Source organism: Doryrhamphus excisus, chromosome 22, assembly GCF_030265055.1.
Source record: "Doryrhamphus excisus isolate RoL2022-K1 chromosome 22, RoL_Dexc_1.0, whole genome shotgun sequence".
Lineage (NCBI taxonomy): Eukaryota > Metazoa > Chordata > Actinopteri > Syngnathiformes > Syngnathidae > Doryrhamphus > Doryrhamphus excisus.
The window spans coordinates 7,885,408-7,908,508 of NC_080487.1; the positions used below are offsets into that span (position 1 = coordinate 7,885,408).

The following is a 23,101-nucleotide window of genomic DNA, read 5'->3' on the forward strand; positions in this document are numbered from 1 at the left end:
CGCCCGGATCACGCATTGACGATTCGAAACGGACCCGTGACTGTCATTGCTTTATTTTGGCCCCAACATGTATATATAATAACCACCAAAAAATGTAAAAGGTTGGCTTGCAGTGAGATACATGTACTTTAACTCTTCCACTAGAGGTCGCTAATGTTGCTTTTCAAAAATGTTGTTTTTTTTAGCAACACGTCAAATGTTAGAGTCAGTAATAAATAGCTGCTTGTTCACGGGGGAAAATGGTTTGATGCCAGTGTTTACGGGACACGGCTAGTGGGGATTTTCATCAATGTGGTGAAGATGGCGTCATGTAGCGCAACCACTGTCTGGAAGTGATGCCCATTTTTGCAAACTTCCCTTGCCATCCATCCCCAAGTTTTCTCAGTTTGATTTAGATCAGGGGAACACACGGGGTGGTCCAAAAGAATGAAGAGGACTTCTCTGAAATTTATTTTTTTGTTGGAGGCCATCAGGACCATTAAAGTTAATTTTTTAGACCTTTCTGTGTTGCACGTTTGGTGCACTGTATATTCCAAACGGGCAATTCTGTGGCCTTGAAGGAGATGAGGCCTTTACATTGTTTTATGACAAAGTTATATATGTGATTAAATAAATATATTAAGTCGCGTAAATACACTAAATATGCATTGTTGCTGACAAATGAATAAAGTATGAAAACGCAATAAATAACTAACTAGTATAACTTTTTTAAATAAATAAAAAGTTTATTTTGTTCCCTGCGGCTTACCGTAAATACCCTTCCAACATGGCGGAACAGGAAATGGTTTTCTTCGATCAAAGCAAATGACGTTGCTGCAACCTGGAACTTGATGTCTGATGGCTCGACAACAATCCTAACCAGGAGCAAAGTTTAACTTCCAAGGAGAGTGAAGAAACTTTACATGAGCGTATTAGAAGCAAACAAGTAAGTTTTATTCGTTAACGTTTAATGACATATATGGAGCCGCGAAACGACTTCCCGCGGAGGGCCGGCGGCGGCAGCGGGAGCTCCGCGAACTCTTCGCCCGCTCCGGGAGCGCAGTCGCGCCGCAGGAAGATGCCGCCCAGGCCAGCTGACTTTAAGCTTCAAATCATCATCATCGGCTCTCGCGGTGTGGGTAAAACCAGCTTAATGGAGCGGTACACCGACGACACCTTTTGTGAGGCCTGCAAGTCCACAGTAGGTGAGGAAAAGTGGAAACTTTTGGTTCGAATTTACGGTGCAGTGTGAGGGTTATACACGACTCTTGACTTTGTTGATTATCACAACAATGTAAAAGGCGACTGTTTACTTTTAAAAACACGTGTTCACAGCTCAACTTCTATATTTTGCCAGGGTCCGTGGGTCGATCACAGCTTTTGTCTTTAAAGCAATGGCGACCAATGGGACTATTTTCCCATATAAAACCTGCTCTAACTTCTTTAATATTAGGAGTAGAGAAGTGAAGGCGCTATCAAATGGTGTGAATGAAGCAGGCAAACAGAGATTAAGTTTAAATGAAATTGTATATTATGTTTTGGAAATGTGGTAAGTGCAACAAAATATAACAAATATTAAGGTAACACAATAAAAACAACACAAACAAAACAATAAAAACTTCATTCAAATTCACAATAACATGTAATACTTACAGTATTTTGGTCCTTTAATACATTACTACAACGTCCTTCCTGTGTGCATGGATTTCACATAACAAGATAGAAACGAACGCCTCTACCTAGCATGTAACACAATGTAGTGTTACATTTTGGTAGTGGCCTGAGGCCACTGTGAGCGTGTCACTGATGCTGTTTCTCAGCAGGTTTTATAGTGTGCAGTTCATTGGTACAGGTGTTTTCAGCCGTTGTGACAGTTGGCACAGTCTCTCAATTTTGCCTTCTAGTGTTCACGTTTTGAACAATGTGTCCTATGAGTGGAAAGTGTGTTGAAATGAGCAAAAAAATGTGTTCAGTCTTTTGCAGAAAGGGTGCATGAGTGGCGTTCAAGGTTTTGACACCAGAGTCCTGTTTTTGTGAAATGTTTGCAGACATTTGTTTGTGTTTAGTGAGTGTCATTTCAGTGCCCTGTGAATCGAGAAAATATAATGTTAAGGTGACTCACACACATCATGAAGGACATGTCTTGTTTTAAAAGTTCTCTTGTTGTCACACTTAGCTTTTCTTGCTTGTTTTGAGTGAAAACAGTTCAAATAGTGTCTAAACCAAAACAGTCTCCCATCATGCTGGCAGCTGCCTGCCAGCCGTCTATTTCTGTCCTGGCGTTCCCGTGACACACCAGTCATCAAAATAAACAGTTGGCCGCTCACAAAGGAACAGTGAAACGGGTTATAATGCCAAGCATTGAAAAGAAACTGAAGAATATTGTATGTTGACTTCAGGCGTTGACTTCAAAATCAAGACAGTGGAGCTGAGAGGGAAGAAGATCCGTCTACAGATATGGTTAGTAAAAGTCCCATCTATTCTTTTCATTGCATCACTCTTCTGCATCTGTGTGTCACGTCACGCTGCTCCTATCTCGCACTTCAGTGCCGTTGGCGGCGTCAGCCACTAACACATCGTTCCTTGTCGACTAACACCACCCTCCACTTCATCCCCACACGTTTCCTTCTGCACCCACCCACCTTCTGTGTTTGCTTTCTTCGTCATGATGGTCAGCACACGTCAGGTTCCGTCACTGTCATCATGTACATCTGTCTCTGTGACTGCAGGTATGGTAACACTTGAAGCACCCGTCACAACGCCTTTAGGTTGGAGCCATGCGTCACAATCAATACTTGCAGTTGACAATAACTGCAGTGCGTCAAACTGTTTCATCAAACTGTCATGCAGTAGATTCCTTGGTTTTGCTTTGCTATTATTTCTCACTCCTTTGTAGAAGATGCTGCAGAGCAGAGCCTTATTTTAGGCGTCTGCACACTTTTTCCAGAGTGCCTAGGGCTGGGCGTTATATCGGTACATCCTGACTCAACCTCTCATTCATAATGTTGTCATTATTTTGCAAAAGATGGGACTGTAATGGTAATGGTTTAATTTAATTTGAACATGCATCAGATTACAATTGAGTGCATCACATAATAAAAAAATAATTTAAAAAAAATATATATATTTTTAAATAATTATTTTGTATTTTGGTTTATTACAAAAAATAGTGAATTTTTGCCGTTCTAAGGACTCTGAGTGGCAACAACTCATTAACATGTTTTTCCTAACATTTGCAAGTTTTTATCAGTTTTGGGTGGGGTCAAATGGCCGCCAGTAGGTAGCGGTGATTCCCCTGAGCTGGTGGCCAACTACCAACCAAATATAACAGAAGACGAAGTTTGACGACCAGTGAAACCCTAACCCTGGATTTAACTTTCAACGTGGTCCAACACTATATAAATATAGAGTATATACTGTATACTTGTATACATATACAAGCAGACTGAACCGAGTGTAGTGTCTGAGATGTAGGCCGTCGAGAGTCACTCTTTCCAGGACAAAAACTCTCAAAATTGTGCTTTTTGGAGACATGTCGACTCGAACCAACTACACTGTAACCGTGTCTCCGTGTCTGCCCTCACGTGACAGGGATACGGCTGGCCAGGAGCGCTTCAACAGCATCACATCGGCCTACTATCGAGGGGCGAAGGGAATCGTGCTGGTGTACGACATCACCAAGCAGGAGACCTTTGACGATCTTCCCAAGTGGATGAAGATGATTGACAAGGTGAACATATACTTAACTACGTTATGTTAGTTTCATGAGTTGGATCACCAGCCATTTTTTTATGTCAGTATGCATCTGAGGAGGCAGAGCTCCTCCTAGTGGGGAACAAGCTGGACTGTGAGAGCGATCGCGTCATCTCAAGACAGCTCGGAGAAAAGGTGAGTCTGCTTATAGTTTATATTTTTTTAACCTTTGCAACCTTTGAACTCTGTGACATATACAAAGGTGTGGCTAATATGCGGCTAAAACAACGTCAGCTTACCAAAAAAAAGCACTGCCAGTACTTATTTTTTTATATAATGACAAAGTCGCTGATGCCTCCTGCCATTCCTTCTTCTTCTCTGGCTGACCAAGTGGGCATGAAGTGTGTTATGAAGCGGAGTTATGATGCCATCTACTATACAGAGTTGTAATGACACATTTACAAACAGTCCCATTAGAGTTCAATGTGTTCATGCATGAAAGTGAATCTAAACATATGGTAATGGTCTTGGTTTTATTTCATTTGAACATGCATCAGATTACAATTGAGTGCATCTCATAATCAGTTCATAGTTCCACATGTCCAAAAGGAGTAGGAAGAAGCAAAGCTTATTAAATCCTACCCCTCCATGTAGTACTTTTACGATCGGTAACTGTTACATTTGTACACTTCCTGCCTTTCTAATGTCATTTAAGTTTTTTTTTTGTTTGTTTTTTTTATTCATTTATTTTTTTGTTTGTTTGTTTGTTTGTTTTTAAGTACGAGGTGATATGACCATACAATGACATAATGGGTACCATAGTAAGTGTCAATATAGTGATATATGTATATAGCACATCATGACTGGTTCAAGACTCTTCATCCTTGTATTTCGCAAACATCAGCTGCTTGTATTGTTTCTTGAATTGGCTCATCGTTGTGCATTGTTTGAGGGTCTTACTCAATCCATTCCATAGTTTGATTCCACATACTGAAATGCTATGGCTTTTTAACGTAGTCCTAGCATAGAAGTGTTTCAAATGTACTTCTTCCCTGAGATCATATTTCTCCTCTCTTGTAGAGAAGTATTGGATGACATTTTTAGGTAATTGGTTATTTTTTAGCCTTATGCATTATTTTAGCTGTTGGAAGATGAACTATATCAGCAAGTTGAAGTATTTGTGGTTTTAGAAATAAGGAGTTAGTATGTTCTCTGTAGGTGTCATTATGAATTATCCTTACTGACCTTTTTTTGCAGTACATTTAGTGAGTGAAGATGGCTTTTATAGTTATAAATAATGTCTGGGTAACCCTGGATTAATCCTAAAAGTAAATACATGTGGGTAAGACTTAATATGTAGCCATGAACAACCACAACCAGCAGAATTTATACTTGGTTCAAATAATTTGCTAATCAGACTCTCTCTGTGGGCTTCCCAGTTTGCCTCTCGAATAAGTGGCATGCGTTTCTGCGAGGCGAGCGCCAAGGATAACTGTAACGTGGATGAGATCTTCCTCAAGCTGGTGGATGACATCCTCAGCAAGGTGGGTACTGTTGTCTTTTTTATTTTATACTATTATAAAATGATTATATACTGATTATAATAATAAATTTGATTGTGAAGCATTATTAGCTTTGTGGCTGTAGTGACAAATTGACACGTTGATCTTGACTAAAAAGAGGTAAGTTATGCTGAATCCACACATTGTAACATCAGTATTAAAAGCTTTATGCAGTGTAGTGGGCTCCACGCATGGGAGGTGAGAAACGACCACGATTGGTGAAACTCATCACTAGGGTTGGGCATCGAGTCTCAAGCATGGATGGGAACTGGGACTAATATTCCGATTCTCCCGGGATTGTTGAAACGCTATTTATTTCGATGCCTGGTTTTGATGGCTACTTCGCTGACCAGACGGGAACACTAACAAAAATGAAACTGGCGAGCACCAGCGAAGAAGTGGATAAAAAGTTATTCTTAAAGGGGATTATGCTTTTTCCACTTTTCTGACCTATAAATGTAGCTAGAATAAGACTAAATGCTTGTCTGTATAGCATTATAGAAGGTGCATACAGGGAGTGGGGTTATTAATAGCCTTTTCCCATCACAATTAGGGGCTCTATCAGAGTTTTTTAAACTGGTAGTCCCACAAAAAACGTGTAATGACCACATTAGATGTTACCGATACTGTAGAAAACAGAACACTAAAATGCTAAAGCTAGTCACCATTGAGAGACGTCTTGATGTAACGTCTTTTCTTGAGAAACTGACTGTCCAGTCTCTACTTCTGGATCGGATTCGTGATCCAACACATATGGCTGTATGTTTAAAAGCTGACATTTTAAAATGATACATCACGTTTAGTATCAACTCTTATAAAGTAAGTAGCATAAACTGGAAGTCTTTCTGTGCCCTTGGGAGTGTGACCAACCACAGCGGAGTGGGCGTGCCCGGAGACGGGCCAACACATCGTTTTTGTAGGTAGCACAAAATTCAAAGAAATGCAGCTGAATAGCTGCAGATTTTGGAAGAACTGGAAAGTTTCTGTCCTGGTGTAGCTGTGTAGCTGCTCTATAGGCATCCACAACTCGATACAAAGGGTTGGATATTTACAGTATATGCTGGTTGAATTTAAACCATGTACACTTTTATAACCCTGCCTCTTAAAAGCGTCAGGATTGAGTAGTACTCCTCGCCAACTTGTAGCAAACCCTGCACATGGGAGGTGAGCGACGCGCTTTTGATTAGCTGTCAGATTTGTAGAGAATATGAGGGTATGGAAGTCGTTAATAGGAGAAAAAGCGGACGGTGTTTATCGAGTACTTTTGCGAGTACTGAATCTTGCTTGTACTGGAGATGAACCAGTGCTTCCTCCCTTGTGTGGAGCCCATAACGCAGGCATCAGTAGACTGAACTACTTGGCAATGACCAGCAGAGGGTACCAGTTGTTTACCGACAACTATGATTCAAACCCAGTGTTTTTAAAGTTGTACAATTTGGACTTCAGCTAAAACTGTCAGGACATACAGTGCATCCGGAAAGTATTCACAGCGCTTCACTTTTTCCATATTTTGTCATGTTACAGCCTCATTCCAAATTGTATTAATTTAATTTCTTACCTCAAAATTCTACACAAAATACTCCATTATGACAATGTGAAAATTTTTTTTTTTTTTACTTTTTTTTGAATTTATTAAAAATAGAAAACTAAGAAATCACATTTACATAAGTATTCACAGCCTTTGCCATGAAGCTCAAAATTGAGCTCAGGTGCATCTTTTTTTCCACTGATCATCCTTGAGATCTTTCTACAGCTTAATTGGAGTCCACCTGCAGTAAATTCAGTTGATTGGACATGATTTGGAAAGGCACACACCTGTCTATATAAGGTCCCACAGTTGACTGTGCATGTCAGAGCACAAACACCAAGCATGAAGTCAAAAGAACTGTCTGTAGACCTGCGAGACAGGATTGTCTTGAGGCACAAATCTGGGGAAGGATACAGAAAAATTTCTGCTGCTTTGAAGGTCCCAATGAGCACAGTGGCCTCCATTATTCGTAAATGGAAGACGTTTGGAACCACCTGGACCAGGGATGGGCAAACTACGGCCCGGGGGCCACATCCGGCCTGCCAAGTGTTTGAATACGGCCCGCCTGTTCTTTCTAAAGTATTTCATTTAAACTTAACATACAACCTGGCATCATGGTTTGAGCCAACCTTTTGATGGTTTGAGTACCTGTTTTATCAATATTATTATTATATTATTTGATGTGGTCTGTTGTTTACAAAGTGCTCCTGAAAAAAGGGACACCAGCACATAATAATTGTAAAATTAAATTTATAATGCACTTTGCATCAAAGGAATGATCTCAAAGTGCACATATAGCAGATTGCAGATCTTTTACAGATACAATAATTCCAGGTGGACAGTTACGTATAAAATATATAGTCTGCCCCCCCCCCCCCCCCGTCAATGCGGCCCACGAGTCAAAAAGTTTGCCCACCCCTGACCTGGAGCTGAGCTGGCCGGCCTTCTAAACTGAGCGATCGGGGAAGAAGGGCCTTAGTCAGGGAGGTGACCAAGGCCCCGATGGTCACTCTGTCAGAGCTCCAGCGTTCCTCTGTGGAGAGAGGAGAGCCTTCCAGAAGGACAACCATCTCTGCAGCAATCCACCAATCAGGCCTGTATGGTAGAGTGGCCAGACGAAAGCCACTCCTTAGTAAAAGGAACATGGCAGCCCGTCTGGAATTTGCCAAAAAGCACCTGAATGACTCTCAGACCATGAGAAACAAAATTCTCTGGTCTGATGAGACAAAGATTGAACTCTTTGGTGTGAATGCCAGGCGCCATGTTTGGAGGAAACCAGGCACTGCTCATCACCAGGCCAATACCATCCCTACAGTGAAGCATGGTGGTGGCAGCATCATGCTGTGGGGATGTTTTTCAGCAGCAGGAACTGGCAGACTAGTCAGGATAGAAGGAAAAATGAATGCAGCAATATATAGAGATATCCTGGATGAAAACCTGCTCCAGAGCGCTCTTGTCCTGCTGAAAAATGAACCTTCGCCCCAGCCTGAGGTCAACGGCTTCAGAACCACTCCGTGAATGTCCTGGAGTGGCCCAGCCAGAGTCCAGACTTGAATCCGATCGAACATCTCTGGAGAGATCTGAAAATGGCTGTGCACAGACGTCTCCCATCCAACCTGATGGAGCTTGAGACTTATTGCAAAGAAGAATGGGCAAAACTGCCTAAAGATAGGTGTGCTAAACTTGGATCATATTCAAAAAGACTTGAGGCTGTAATTGCTGCCAAAGGTGGATCAACAAAGTATTAAGCAAAGGCTGTGAATACTTATGTAAATGTGATTTTTTTTGTTTTCTATTTTTAATAAATTCAAAACATGTCAAAAAAAAATTTTTTCACATTGTCATAATGGAGTATTTTGTGTAGAATTTTGAGGTAAGAGATTAATTTAATACAGTTTGGAATGAGGCTGTAACATGACAAAATGTAGAAAAAGTGAAGCGCTGTGAATACTTTCCGGATGCACTGTATATCCATGCTAATGGAACTTCCATCCGTCTATTTTCTATGCCGCTGATCTTCATTAGGGTTGTATGCTGGAGCCTACCCCAGCTGACTTCAGACGAGAGGCACCCTGGAATTTGCATTCTTTCCCCAAAATATTTTACTTATACTCTTGATTTGCACGTCAGAGGTTCCAACAATATAAATGAAGAAAATTAGTTGAGGGCCTGTTTATATATTTTGTCATGAGTTTGCCCTCAGCTGAGGTCTACATTCTTGTGTGTGCCCCTCTATCTTTCTATATGTTAATGTAAAGCTGCTGGACGTTAAGTGTTGTGGCATTTTACCCTCCAGATGCCGCTGGAGGTTCCCAACAAGGAGCTTTCCGGCAGCGTCCTTTCTCTTCAACCCGAACCAGAAGTGCCTCCAGTGTTGCCCCCTCCTCGCATGCGCTGCTGCTGAGACGACCCCCCGCCCCCACGTCTTCCCAATCTCCACACAAACCAACATCATCACGTATGTGCAGTGTACCAAACTGACCACTAGGCGTCAGCAATGGTTTAGAAGTTGTGCTTCTGCAACATTCATAAGTAACACTTATGTAGTTTGTGATGACCCTTCCTGCCAACCTTCATCCAGACTACCTCACTTCCCAGCTTGCTGAGCGCCAACATGTGCCTTCGAGGTAGTGAGCCCTACACTTTTTCGGCTCTGTCTCTTTTACGAATGTCCCCGGCCTTCCTATTCTTACTTCAGCGTACACGCACGACAACACTCGTCCCAGCCCCCTGGTTTTGTATGCCACCAATTCATAATGTAGACATGAGACGTGGACTTTTAAAGCACATTTTTATTTGTTATTAATGTAAATACGAGGCAGGGTGTGTTCCTGCACTACGAGGTGGCCTTTAAGTATTAGGTGTGTGTGCAATGGCGTTAAACACTATGATTGGAATGAAGCTGACACATAAGCAGCAGCAGGAAGTTCATGGTAAGGCAACCAAGTATTATTGGACTGTTTGTCTTCTGAGTATATGCATGACTGTTTTGCAGAGAGTGTTTGAATGACTCAGGTGACTTGCTTCATTATTTCATGGAGCTGCTTCTTCTTCTTCTGCTGCTGTTGTGAGGGAAGTCTACTGATTCTTTGTCTTTTGTACAATTTGGACCAGTAGGACGACCCATTCTTTGTGCATGAAAAAAAAGGTCTATGCACCCCTACAAATGTTTAACGGTCGTATAATGTTCTGTTGTTTTTAGCCATGTAGCATGATGCTTGGATGCGGCCTGCTTTTATGTTTTTATTTGTTGTAAAGATCACACATTTTGGAAATGTTTTCCTACCAAATTACCATTGTGAGCTAATGTATCTCACGACAAAGTTATCTCTGGTTATTTTTAGAATGTTTTTGCCACTAACTCCCATGTTAACATAGCAGCACCTAATACCACTTCTTGAAAAACATTTTTTAAAACCGTGTATCAGAAAACGTTGTATTTTTGCTATTCGAAGTGTCTACAAGAGCTCTAAAGAGGTTTGGGTTTGTTATGATTGGACTTTGTGTGCTATTTATAACTTGTGGCATTGTGGAACTAATGAAATTAAAGATATCTATATTTATTACCAACTTTTATTCGGGTCTGTGTTGTTTTTGTTGCTTCTGAAAAGGGAAGTTTCTATTTCCTAGCTTACTATTTGGTTTGGAGAGGTCAATCTTGATATCTGAGGATCATTTACTCCTTTGTCATGTTGGTAAATGTTATTGTGTTTACTAACTTTGTACTAACAACTGGCATTATCTGCACTATTTACAGGTGTTACTTGTATAAAGTGACGTTAATTGATTATACATGGCTCAACCACTAGAAATGGGGATTAATAATCATTAATACCCCCGACAGTAACGACCCCAAGTTAGCATGAATATGAATAGCAGGAATTTATTTACGTTAGCGTCTGCTTGTTAAAAATAAACATGCCTTTCTAATTGATACATAGTTCATTGTATTCCTCACAATGTCTTTGTAAAGGGAATTTTGCAGTTGTAACAAATAAACTGCTATTGTGTGTATGTTATGTTATTGTTGAAGCTTAATCTTGAATTTATTGAAATCCAGTAGGTGTGCATCACGTGATCTGTGCGTGTGTCAGTCTGCGCATGCGCCTCCCTGCCAATCACGGCGTCACACCGCAGCGATTGCGGATCCACAAATCGGCAATTCGGCAGCTGTATCAGACTTTGGGGACAAGCTAGAGGAATGGACAACCGGTGCCGAGAGGGACCGGAGGGCCGAGCCTCGTGACCCATCGGAAGCCAGCATGTGTTGCAGAGACAACCCGCCTGCCTCCCCATCCGCAGCCCCCTAATCCGGTTTGCCTGCAGCCCTCCTCCCTCCGCGGGGACCACAATGACACCCTGGTGAGTGAATGCACACACTGGACGGTAGTTCACATGATGCACATCGAGAACCGGGCCAGGAAGACGCTCCAGAACTGTGGACCCATCGTTTCCGCCATCACCCCCCTCCTCCTCTTCCGACTGGTGTCAGTGTATGATGGAGAGCTCCAATGGCTCTGACACCAGATCCAACCAACATCAGCTGGAGAGGAAGAGACCGAACCGGGTTCCCTCTCCGGCCAGACCTTTCCTGAAGGATGTCCACGCCCGCTCCGCCAAGCCGCCAGCTATCGCACCCAAATCCCCCAAACTCGGTAAGCAGCAGCAGGCTCCGAACCGCAGCTCACGACACAACATCACCCCGGTCAAAGAGAAGCCTGTGGCGGCAAGGAGCAGAACCAAAGCCGGGGTGGCCAAAAAGCTGACCAGGCTGCCCCAGCATGCATCAGCGGAACCCAAAACCAGCAGTCCTATCTTTTCTAAAGCCAAGAAGGGGAAGCTTGTTTCCATCAGCGATGGCTCCCCTATTCGTGTACCAACCGGCCCTCTCGTCAGCCAGACCGACAGCAGCTCGGACCTTTCGGACTGCGCTTCCGAGCTGGCGCCGGCGGCCAGCAGCGATGCGGAGTCTGGGACCGGTTCCAGCGACCGGGATCATCTGGGAGCAGACCGGCCGGCTGCTGCAGCTCCAGTGCACACAATCGAGCCTAATCCTGTCCCCAAAGGGTCAGCATCCCCTTTCCAGTCCGGTCCCGGGACCCTTGCAGAGAGACCCAAAACCGCACCAAGTACACAAGGAGGAGGCAAGGACGGAACCGAAGAAGACCTGCTGAGGGAGATAGAGGACTTGAGATCTGAAAATGATTATTTAAAGGTAAGCACACTTATTTGTGTCACATGTAAGACTGCTAAATCTTGGTTGAAACGACTTTTCAGTTCGGATTTGGAGTTGAAATGCATTTTTGTATGAAAACGTAAATGTCAGCAAATAAGACTCACTAGTCACTGTGTGTATTTTGCAGCTAACTAAATATACATGGGAACACCTCCCATCAATGTATGATGCAGTAATAAACACGTGGTGTCAAAGGTGTGTAGCAGTAGTATGCAGAAACTATTTTTTTGGTGGGGGGGGGGGGTTAGTGGTGTCATTGATAAAATGTACTTATATCCCACATTCTGGTGCAGAAAAGCCAGAAACTTTAATTAATGTGATCATCATTGAGACATTTTTGTTATTCATTCATTCATTTTCTACCACTTTTGCTCACGAGGGTCAGGGTGGGATAGGGTGCTGGAGCCTATCCCAGGTGTTTTCGGGCAAGAGGCGGGGTACACCCTGGACTGGTGGCCAGCCAATCACAGGGCACATATAGACAAACAACCATTCACACTAACATTCATACCTATGGACAATTTGGAGTCGCCAATTAACCTAGCATGTTTTTGGAATGTGGGAGGAAACCGGAGTACCCGGAGAAAACCCACGCATGCACGGGGAGAACATGCAAACGCCACACAGAGATGGCCGAGGGTGGAATTGGTCTCCTAGCTGTGAGGTCTGCCCTCTAACCACTCGACCGCCGTGCTGCCACATTTTTGTTATGTTATTTATTTATAAAAGGTTGCTGTTCTGAAGGAAACTCACCTTCATGATTTCAAGCACTTGAAATGTCAATATAGAGCATCTTCTTGGGTTGGGGAGGGGTGCAACCTAAGATGCTGCAGTGTGTGTCTGCACGAGTGTTATCACAAACCTGCTTGTGTGTGTGTATCTTGGCCTCAGTGACAACACAACATTGTTAATCAGCTTTGCTGTAATGCTGTTGACCCCCCCCCCCCCCCCCCTCTCCAGGACCCAATGGTACTCACATGTCCCATGTGTGCTTGGCTCAAAACACCCTCCTGCAGGGCGGCTGTCAGGACGCCAGCTGGTCAACTGCCACCCCACCCCAACATACACACCAGACTCATAATGTGTGTCTGCTCATTGATTGTTGCTTTTTAAGGCCATAGTTGTCTGCTCTTGGTGCCTTTGCCCAAGTGTAGTCAATGTTAAAGAGGCGGGCAGCAGTGTCAGAGTTTAAAGTCACCGATGACAACAGATCCAATATAGAGAATTGTCCCTACCAAGATGTCCTGATAGCAACTCTATGAGGAAGGAGTTAACCATTTTGCATGTTCCCACTGGAAAAGAGGGATTTGGTTTGGGGAAAACTTGGAAAAACTTGGGGATTTGGGGGAATCAACAAGAAGTATGTGGGAGTATTAGTTTGACTACACATTCACAATTTTAATTGAGGTACTAATCATAAACAAGTGACTTGTATATATTTACCAGTTAATACAACAATGTATACTGTACATACTTTGCATTATAGCTATAGCTAAATAAAATATTAATCTTATGTTTGCTTCCAGTAGCCTTTGTACAAATTACTAAATTTCACAATTACTTCTAGTGAATAAATGGAAAAACATTGAATAGTATTTGTTTTTCAACATTTATTGACTCCATGTTTTGAACATTTTCAGTTTTAAAAGGGAAACTGCACTTTTCTTTGGAATTTTGCCCTCCCTTACAGTATGTGAAACATGTACACATATTTCTTTCCCTTTTTTGTGCATGAGAAAAGTCAGCTTACAATGCACATCATCGGGATACACCTATTTCGACTATGAAGCCCTCTTAAAAAAAACCTCTAACACCATTGCATGGTTTGATATCCATGCTGTGACCATGCATTAACACGTACACTGATGCTAACATGTAATAGTTGCAGTATCTTGCCGTATTTTAATTATTTAAAACGCTACCCACACTACTTACTTAGGGCACATAGCACTAGTTCTGTCAACAACAACAGCATAGATACAGCAACAACACTTACGATGTCCGCTCTCCTTGGGATGGCTGTGTCTTCCAGCACAAGACGTGTGCTCCAGTCCTCTGGTAAAAAAAATACTGATGGCAAACAAGCATCTTGTTGAGTCTTTGTCACCAAATCGAGAGCTAAGGATCCTCTCTTCCGTCTGTGAATGACGCTGAGACTAGCGTTTAGCTAGGCGTCTTGTTAGTCGGCCAGGTTTTTCATGTTAGCCGCTAGAATAATAATATGGCTGTAGCTTGGTTAATATACAAGTCCGTCATGTAAATGGAACACTATTGATTTTCATTTAGTTTTTTTGTAAGGGCTTTGGCGTCAAAATAGGTGCGTCCATTTTTAGCTAGCTCATATTAACTTGTTTTCTTGCACGAGAATGCACAGCAAAGGGAAATAAATATGTGTTCATGTTTAACATAAGGATGGTGAATGATGTCTTATTTTCTCTTATTATGTTTAGTAATGTAAAAAAAAACATATTTAGAAAGTGGACAGGTTTTCTTACTACTTTCTTTGGTCCACAATTAACCACAATAAATGAGGGATTACAGTACACTGTATTAAGATGACAAACATACAGTTTGTTTTTAAAAAAAAGGCATCTGAAGCTGATTGGTACTACATGTTGCCATGTCATCATTCAGACAAAAATAATGCAGCATTTCAGTGTACTTCACCTCCTTCAATCACCCACTCTGTCTACTTCTCATCCATTTAAAAGCTTTTATTTAACGACTCTAAACAGTGCACTGTAAACCCCTCGTGGCTTTTTTTTTTTTTAGCATTGTTGCCTTTGCATTTCCTAACAGGGCTCAATCAATCAATACGCCCCATTTCTTTTACAAGCCTCAGTCAGCAGAGGAAAGCGTAAAAGTGAACCACCCAAAGAAGCGCTCAGGTTAAATCACGGTTTTTACATCACATGGAGGTCATTTCATCTCAGAAGGAGACAGAAAATATTGTAGAATCAGGGAGAGATAAGGTGGTTAGTTATATCATAAGTACTGCTGGACGTCAAATCATGTCTTAAGGTATTAGGATAATCCTCCAATGTACACTATTCTACTCTGTTCTTGTCTTGTAGTAGTAGTAGTAGTAGTAGTCATAATTGTACACAATCATACACATGGCATTTAAGTCTCTGTCTTGATGATGTTTTGTGACGCTGCTGTCCCAGGACGAGGTGGAGGAGCTGCACGCCGAGATGGAGGAGCTGCGTGACACCTACATGGACGAGGAGGTCTACCAGCTGCAGGAGCTGCGACGCGAGCTGGGCCGCTCCAACAAGAACTGTCGCATCATCCAGTACCGACTGAGGAAGGCCGAGCAGAAGAGCCTGCGGGTCGCCCAGACGGGCCACGTGGACGGAGAGCTCCTGCGCAGTCTGGAGCAGGATCTCAAGGTGTGTGATGTTGTTTCTTGCCATAAAATCTACTTTATACATTTATACTACAGCCGAGGGATCAGCCGGTCTTGGAATCTGCAGCATCAAACCCTGACTGGAGCATCCCTCAACAAGCCTAAATAGCTTGCAACACAAGTGAGGAGCAAGATTGACCACAGTCGGGTATGCTGGTGATAGTGTGCACGAGTGCACTGGGGAGCTGCGGTTCAATGATGAAAAGATGAATTCACTTGTGTTGCCAGATATACACACACTAATGGCCGTGCGTTGACCCATTTTCAGGGGTCGCCACAGCAAATCAATCTCCTCCATCCAACCCTCTCACACCAACTACGTACCCTCATGTTGTCCTTCACTACATCCATACACCTCCTCTTTGGTCTTCCTCTATGCCTCCTTCCTGGCAGCTCTAAACGCAGCATCCTTCTACCAATATATTCACTATCTCTCCTCTGGACATGACCCAACCATCTCGGTCTGGCCTCTTTAACCCTGTGATGTACTTGTTCCTGATCCTATCCATCCTGGTCACTCCCAATGAGAACCTCAGCATCTTTTCAGTATATGTTGGAATTGTGAGGATGCCACCACAACACAATTACCTTGCTTTGCACTTGTGTTTCTGACTATTTACTTATATTTACCGTATACTGTATATGCTGTATACTGTATACTATAAAGTGGAGAATTTCTGTCCCTTGGAGATGTAGTATTCAAACGCTTGGGGTGTTTATTCAGATACCATCTGCCCTGAACAAGGTGAATGCGTGTCTTCAGGTGGCCAAAGATGTGTCTGTGCGTCTCCACAACGAGCTGGAGAGCGTGGAGGACAAACGCAGCCGCGCCGAAGATGAGAACGAGCAGCTTCGCCAAAAGATCATTGAGGTCGAGATCTCCAAGCAGGCGCTGCACAACGAGCTGGAGAGAGCCAAAGAGGTGAGGCGACAGGAAAATAACAAGACACGGGAGGAAGATGTGTCAAGATAGTTGATACGTGACTCCCAGGAAGGAGGCAGAGGAGAGGGGAGGGGAATCTTCTACTAGGGATTTGTTGCTTTTGCTTTTTGGGGTTCTTCTTCAAGCTTTGTCCCAGAAAAACAAATTCTATTTCTGTTTCTGCTTCCCCTGCCCTTAATGATCACGCACCACACAATATATTACATATCACTTTATGGTAAAGAAGCAAGTTTCTATTCATCTAAATACCTGAATTCTAATAATACACCTACATTTTTAATTCTAATCATGTATAAAATAATAAAAATATTCTGCAGATTATGGCCAAAATAAACTTGTCTGAACAGACCAAACTAATATTTTATACTTAGCTTTTCTACTCCTTGTGGACTTCTTCTCCACCTGATGGAAGAAGAAGAACGTGAGGGAATCTCATTGACCCAGTTAGCGTCTGTTGCTGGTGGGACTCCACCAATGAGGAGGAAGATGAGCAGGCGTGAGCAGGAGACTCTGCCGCAGTGACACACATTCAACACTGCAGTGCATGAATCCCTCCTTGTCAACATAAATATCCTGCATGTTGATCATGGCGCTCTTTTATTCTCTTATTTTGTAAAGTGTGAAATCAACACATTATGACTTTACTTTGAAGTGGCTGCAGCTGGGCTGTGTTCGCAGTGACGCCTTTAGGGCGTAAAGGAACAGGTGTATAGTAAGGCTCTCCTGATGAAAAAAACCAGCACAGACCTGCTACCAGCATGACCAGCATAGGGCAGCTGGTCTGGAGACCAGCTACCAGCATGTTGTGTTGTCATGTTGGTATGCTGGTCTGGGGGACCAGCATACGTTGTGTTTTTGTGTTGGTATGCTGGGCTGACCAGTTTTTGTGCTGGTAGCTGGTCTATGCCAGTCTGGGTGACCAGCTACCAGCATGACCAGCATATGTTGTGTTGTCGTGCTGGTATGCTGATCTGATGGACCAGCATACATTGTGTTTTCATGCTGTTAGCTGGTCTATGCTGGTCTGATGGACCAGCATATGTTGCATTTTCATGTTGGTATGCCGATCTGACCAGCATACGTTGTGTTTTTGTGCTGGTAGCTGGTCTAAGCTGGTCTGGGGGACCAGCATATGTTGTGTTTTTGTGTTGGTATGCTGGGCTGACGAGCATACATTGTGTTTTTGTGCTGGTAGCTGGTCTATGCTGGTCTGGGGGACCAGCATGACCAGAATATATTGTGTTGTCATGTTGGTATGCTGCTCTGATGGACCAGCATACATTGTGTTTTTGTACTAATCTGGCTGTCTGACCAGCATACATTGGACTAGTCCCCCAGACCGGCATAGACCAGCTACCATATACAAAAACACGTATACCAACATATGATATGCTGGTACATATGTTGTATTGTCGTGTTGGTATGCCGATCTGACAGCATACAGTATGTTGTGTTTTTGTGCTGGTAGCTGGTCTATGCTGGTCTGGGGAACCAGCATACCAGCACGGAACCAAAACGTATGCTCGTCTCCAGCTGGGCAGTATTATCTATGAAAAGGCAGAATTCATTCATGTTTTGAATGATACGATTCTGCAGGTGTACCTAATAAATTTATGGAGATCTGATGCGTAAAAAGTGAAATAATTTGGGGATTTTCAGCACAGAGAAACAAATTTTAAGTTGCTTCTCGCTTTAAAAAAAAGAAGAAAGAAACAGAAAAGCATGAATCCTTTTAATCCAAATGTAATTTAATGTAGCTGCTTTGGCCTTAAGGTGATGCATTTAATCTGCTGAAGGAGGGTTAATCCCTTTAAAGAAAGGAGAAATTGAAACCTCCAAGCACCATAAAGTGTAACCCAGTTGCAGGAGGCAAGTGTTTTGTAGCTTTAAGTTTAGTTTCAAAACTGCATTTTGTGTGTGTTTTTTTTTAATAAATTCTTTATGAATAATGTCCAAGCACCGTACTGAACTGTACATCTCCATGCGTGGGTTTAAGCCTATTTAAAAATAACTACCTAACTATCAATATGGCTCCTGAATGTTTTGATTTTTCACTAAGAGGATTTGAAGGCAGACATAAATTCCCCCAACGTCTGTAAGTGACACCATATTCATGCAACAAGCATCCGTCTGCGTGTCTGCCAGGTTTGGGAGGTCCGCTGTCATGTTTCGTACCGCCAGCTGTGGCGTGATGCAGACTTTTGTTGACAGGATGGCTTGAAACTCATTTGTTGTATTTGTCACGAGTACGAGCTGGTTGGAACGAGATCAGTGAGTTGAAGAGTGAAATGGCGGCAACACATCACAGCATATCATAGTAATCCCTCGGCGAACATGCAATGATGCCCCCTGGTGGCTAAGAGCGGTATAGTAAGTGATCCTTGTGAACTTTGACCTTATTAATGTGATACTTGGCACATGGCTTTCCTAAAGTGGCGATATGTCCTTTTCATCATACGAGACGTCAAAGTGGGCTTGGATTTGAAATGCATGCAGCAGGTTGGAGAGGGAAGGCTATCTGTAGCGTTGACACAGGCCCAGGATTTGTAGACGTTGAGTGCGGTCATGTGACTTAGTGCGGAGGAAAAGGAGGCTGAGGATGCTTGCGTGGCAGGGAGTCACGTGCAAACGTCATGATTAAATAATGACGAGGGCGCTTTTTGCTGCTGCACCATCGACATGTCCTCCTTTGCTTCATTCACGATACAATATTAGGGTTGCTCGATCCATCTGTATCGTCCGAAGTCAAATAGTTGGCAATTGTTGTGTCTACAGGCATGCATGGTGGTGGTAGCGTGCACAAGTGCACTGAGAAGCTGTGGTTGGAGTTTACATTCTATCGAGACTAAATGTACCGTCAATGCTTGCACGAATGTGAAGGCTGTTCTAATAAGAGACTTTCATTGTTTTAGTTGTGGGTCCTGTATCGCTAGTCTCTGTAGTGGGGTGATAATGGCACACAGTCTAACCCCCACCACACCCCCACCTGACCACCATCACTCTTTGGCCACAAAGGCAGTTTGCATGCAGCGGAGGCGGCGGCCCCTCACCCTTGTTTACTGACTAATTGTGAGCCGTGGGCCACACAGAAGAGAGTGAGCGGTGTGGGGAAGAGGGCGGCCTCATTATCAGCCAGCTGGATGCACCAAAGACACCCTCCCCTTTACCCCCCCACATGTACCCTATTGCACAAGTAACCCTTTGTTGTCTGCCTTCCACGACTCCTCCTATTTCTCTTTTGAGTGTACACAAACAAACAACGTAATCGCAACATTGACCTCTGATGTGGCGACTGCAGTCTTTTCCAGGAAATGGCTTTCTTCAGCTCCCGACTTGGCTAAAAGGCCATTCAGGGATTACGCCACCACCTATGGATTTAACATTTGCTTTACTGCGGTAGTCGCTTGAGGGTTCTGGTGGTTTCACTGCTCATCTGAGCAGGCTTCATCACTTCCTGCTCACAGACTAGCTAGGACAGGAACCAAAGAACCAAGTATTTACCCTCTTAGATCATCACTCCTTGATGTAGCGTGTGTAGTAGCTACCACATGGTTCATAAGCACCATACTTGATGGGCGGAACAACATTGTCGCTTTGAATGATATCACAACAACCACAATAAAAAACGAAAAAAAACACAGGCTACTGTTGCAGTAACCAACGCCACGCCAAAACTTAAAGCTAAAACTTTAGGCAGTACTACCACAATTCTCCAAAATTATTGAGAAGCTATTCAACAACAGGCTGGATAAATGTATTAATGCGAACAAATTACTATCAGAAAGTCAGTATGGATACAGAGCTAATATTTCTACCTCCATGTCACTGATTAAAATGACGGAGGAAATCACTAACGCTATAGACCAAAGGAAGTGTGCAGCCGCAGTATTCTTGGATCTGACAAAAGCCTTTGATGCAATCAATCATGACATCCTAATAACTAAATTAGAAAGGTACGGAATAAGAGGATTAGTTCTGAACTGGGTCAAAAGCTACTTAGCTAGGAGAATACACATCTGCAAGCTCATGTATTACGTGCGGAGTTCCCCAGGGGTCAATACTGGGGCCAAAACTGTTCAACTTGTACATCAATGATATCTCCAAAGTTACGAAAGACTTAAAGCTGGTATTATTTGCAGATGATACCACTGCTTTTTGTTCTGGAGGGAGTACAGACGAAATCATGAGAAAGGTCAGAGAAGAAATGGTCACACTAAAAAGATGGTTTGATGATAATAGATTGTCCTTGAACCCTAACCCTAACCCAAATACAAATAGACGTTGTGGACATTGAAAGGGTGAACGAAAATAAATTTCTGGGGATTACAATAGATGAAAATATGAGCTGGAAACCTCATATTACAAATATACAACATAAGGTGACCAGACATATTTCAGTATTGAACAAAGCAAAACTTGTTTGCAATCAGAAATCACTCCACACTCTTTATTGCTCTCTGGTTCTACCATATCTTACTTATTGTGTGGAAATATGGGCTAATAACTATAAAAGCAATCTCCACTCACTAAATGTACTACAAAAAAGGTCAGTCAGGATAATTCATAATGCCGCCTACAGAGAACATACTAACTCCTTATTCCTAAAACCACAAATACTTAAACTTGCTGATATAGTTATAATTTTCAAACAGCTAAAATAATGCATAAGGCTAAAAACAACCAATTACCTAAAAATGTCATCCAATACTTCTCTACAAGAGAGGAGAAATATGATCTCAGGGAAGAACTAAATTTGAAACACTTATATGCTAGGACTACGTTAAAAAGCCATAGCATTTCAGTATGTGGAATCAAACTATGGAATGGATTGAGTAAGGACCTCAAACAATGCACAACGATGAGCCAATTCAAGAAACAATACAAGCAGTTGATGTTTGCTAAATACAAGGAGTCTTGAACCAGTCATGATGTGCTATATATATCACTATATTGACACTTACTATGGTACCCATTATGTCATTGGATGGTCATAACACCTCATACCTCGTTTAAAAAACCTTAAACTGTATTATGGAAAGCAGGAAGTGAACAAATGTGAAAAACAGTTACTGATTGTAAAAGTACCAGATGGAGGGGTAGGATTTAATAAGCTTTGCTTCTTCCTACTCCTTTTGGACATGTGGAACTGTGAACTGATTATGGGATGCACTCAATTGTAATCTGATGCATGTTCAAATGAAATAAAACCATTACCATATTTTTGAACTACCATATTTTCCTCACCCACCCCCGGCCATCTCTGTGTGGAGTTTGCATGTTCTCCCCGTGCATGCATGGGTTTTCTCCGGGTAATCCGGTTAGCTCCCACATTCTAAAAACATGCTAGGTTAATTGGCAACTCCAAATTGTCCATAGGTATGAATGTGAGTGTGAATGGTTGTTTGTCTATATGTGCCCTGTGATTGGCTGGCCACCAGTCCAGGGTGTACCCCGCCTCTCGCTCGAAGACAGCTGGGATAGGCTCCAGCACCCCCGCGACCCTCGTGAGGATAAGCGGTAGAAAATGAATGAATGAATATTTTCCCCACCATAAAAGCGCACTTAAAAGCCTTTAATTGTTCAAAAAAAACAACGATGCACCATTGTTTAAATGATACTGTAAGTCGTATTCAACCATGATATCTTAAGATATCTGAAAAACCATGACAGAGTGAAGCTGCAAAAAGTGCTGAGTGATGAACACGTGCCGAACCCCTGGGATCAGCACCCGTCCTGCTTCAGTCTGGCCAGTTTGCCCCATTTAAGTCCAAGTCCAGCCGTTGGACAATAAATCAAAAGGACGCAATGTCACTCCACATCTTGGTGGTCACATGTCATCACAGTGAAGACCGCAACAGCCCAGAGTCACGTTTGAGACGAGATCCTTTCAGACACAAGTCCATGGGGTCACAGCCATGGTCCTGGTTCCGTCATAGTACTATGGTCCCTTTGGATTAAAAAAAACAAACAAAAAAAAACAATCTTCCCTCGTATCGCCCTTTCTGTCTTGTTAGCTAAACTTTACAAGAATGCGTCGGAAGACAGAGCAAGACTTGTGCTTCCCACTAAAGGTCATATGAGGATTTTTTTTTTGGTCAGATAGGCTTAAAAAAAGATCTTCAACTATGATTTCATCTAATATGTTCTGCTACTTAATTTTATTTAATCCTCCTCCAGCTTTCAAGACGCTTATGACTTCAAAACCTTCAATACTTCATCTCAAAGTACTTCATTGGACTTCTGCTGACTTCGACTATATACATAAAAGTGACTTTTGAATGATTTTGTTGTCCCTAGAGCCTGTTTAGGAGCTTTTAAAAAAAAAATAAAAAAGAAAAAGCTGTTCACCGTTTACAATTATGTATTGTCCTTGTAGAATTGCAAAACAAAAAATTTAATGAAGTTTTTTTTTAATTTATGCTTTTTACCGTATGCATGTTTATGTCTACATGCCCTGTAAACAAAAGCTGAGGGCCGGGGGTGGAGTCAATTAAATAGAGTCTTTGGGCCAGAAGCAGGAAGTCCATGGAAACGCTGTTGAAAGAGGTGCAGAATCTGGAAGATCTAGATCAGAGGTGGGCAAACTACGGCCCGGGGGCCACATGCAGCCCACCATGCATTTGAATTGAATTTGTTACTTTCGGAGTATTTCAAAATTAAATTAAATAAAATTAAATTTCGTAGTTTTAGGGAAATGAGAACATATAGCTGATACTATGACACTTACAAATAAAATTAGACTAACAATTCA

General features: G+C 42.5%; 2 protein-coding genes across 5 annotated transcripts in view; both read left to right on the forward strand.

Moving 5' to 3' along the window:
• The first annotated feature begins 764 nt into the window (after positions 1-764).
• Positions 765-10,430, forward strand: rab12 (RAB12, member RAS oncogene family). Of its 2 annotated transcripts, XM_058060999.1 has the most exons (7): positions 1,095-1,184; positions 2,379-2,439; positions 2,527-2,708; positions 3,571-3,709; positions 3,778-3,867; positions 5,112-5,216; positions 9,059-10,430. In XM_058060999.1, exons 2-7 carry the CDS (start codon positions 2,437-2,439, stop codon positions 9,164-9,166), a joined length of 627 nt encoding a protein of 208 aa, XP_057916982.1. In that variant the 5' UTR covers positions 1,095-1,184; positions 2,379-2,436; the 3' UTR covers positions 9,167-10,430. The 2 variants fall into 2 exon arrangements, with proteins under 2 accessions (XP_057916981.1, XP_057916982.1); XM_058060998.1 differs by lacking the exon at positions 2,527-2,708 and having other exon boundaries at positions 765-1,184; positions 9,059-10,425.
• A 449-nt stretch (positions 10,431-10,879) lies between these two features.
• LOC131109477 (microtubule cross-linking factor 1) overlaps positions 10,880-23,101 on the forward strand; it is a 33,838-nt gene continuing 21,616 nt past the window's right edge. For all 3 annotated transcript variants that reach the window (XM_058061537.1, XM_058061538.1, XM_058061539.1), the window contains exons 1-3: positions 10,880-11,977; positions 15,166-15,390; positions 16,171-16,329. In XM_058061537.1, coding sequence (XP_057917520.1) covers positions 11,258-11,977; positions 15,166-15,390; positions 16,171-16,329 — 1,104 coding nt within the window. In that variant the 5' untranslated portion in view covers positions 10,880-11,257. The remainder of the gene's footprint in view (positions 11,978-15,165; positions 15,391-16,170; positions 16,330-23,101) is intronic.

What these genes read in the sequence shown, in the direction of transcription:
- rab12 (XM_058060998.1), top strand. Translation starts at nt 950, where the DNA reads ATGACATATATGGAGCCGCGAAACGACTTCCCGCGGAGGGCCGGCGGC. An exon ending in AAGATCCGTCTACAGATATG is followed by an intron (nt 2,440 to 3,570) that starts GTTAGTAAAAGT and finishes CTCACGTGACAG; the next exon opens with GGATACGGCTGGCCAGGAGC. An exon ending in TGGATGACATCCTCAGCAAG is followed by an intron (nt 5,217 to 9,058) that starts GTGGGTACTGTT and finishes TTTACCCTCCAG; the next exon opens with ATGCCGCTGGAGGTTCCCAA.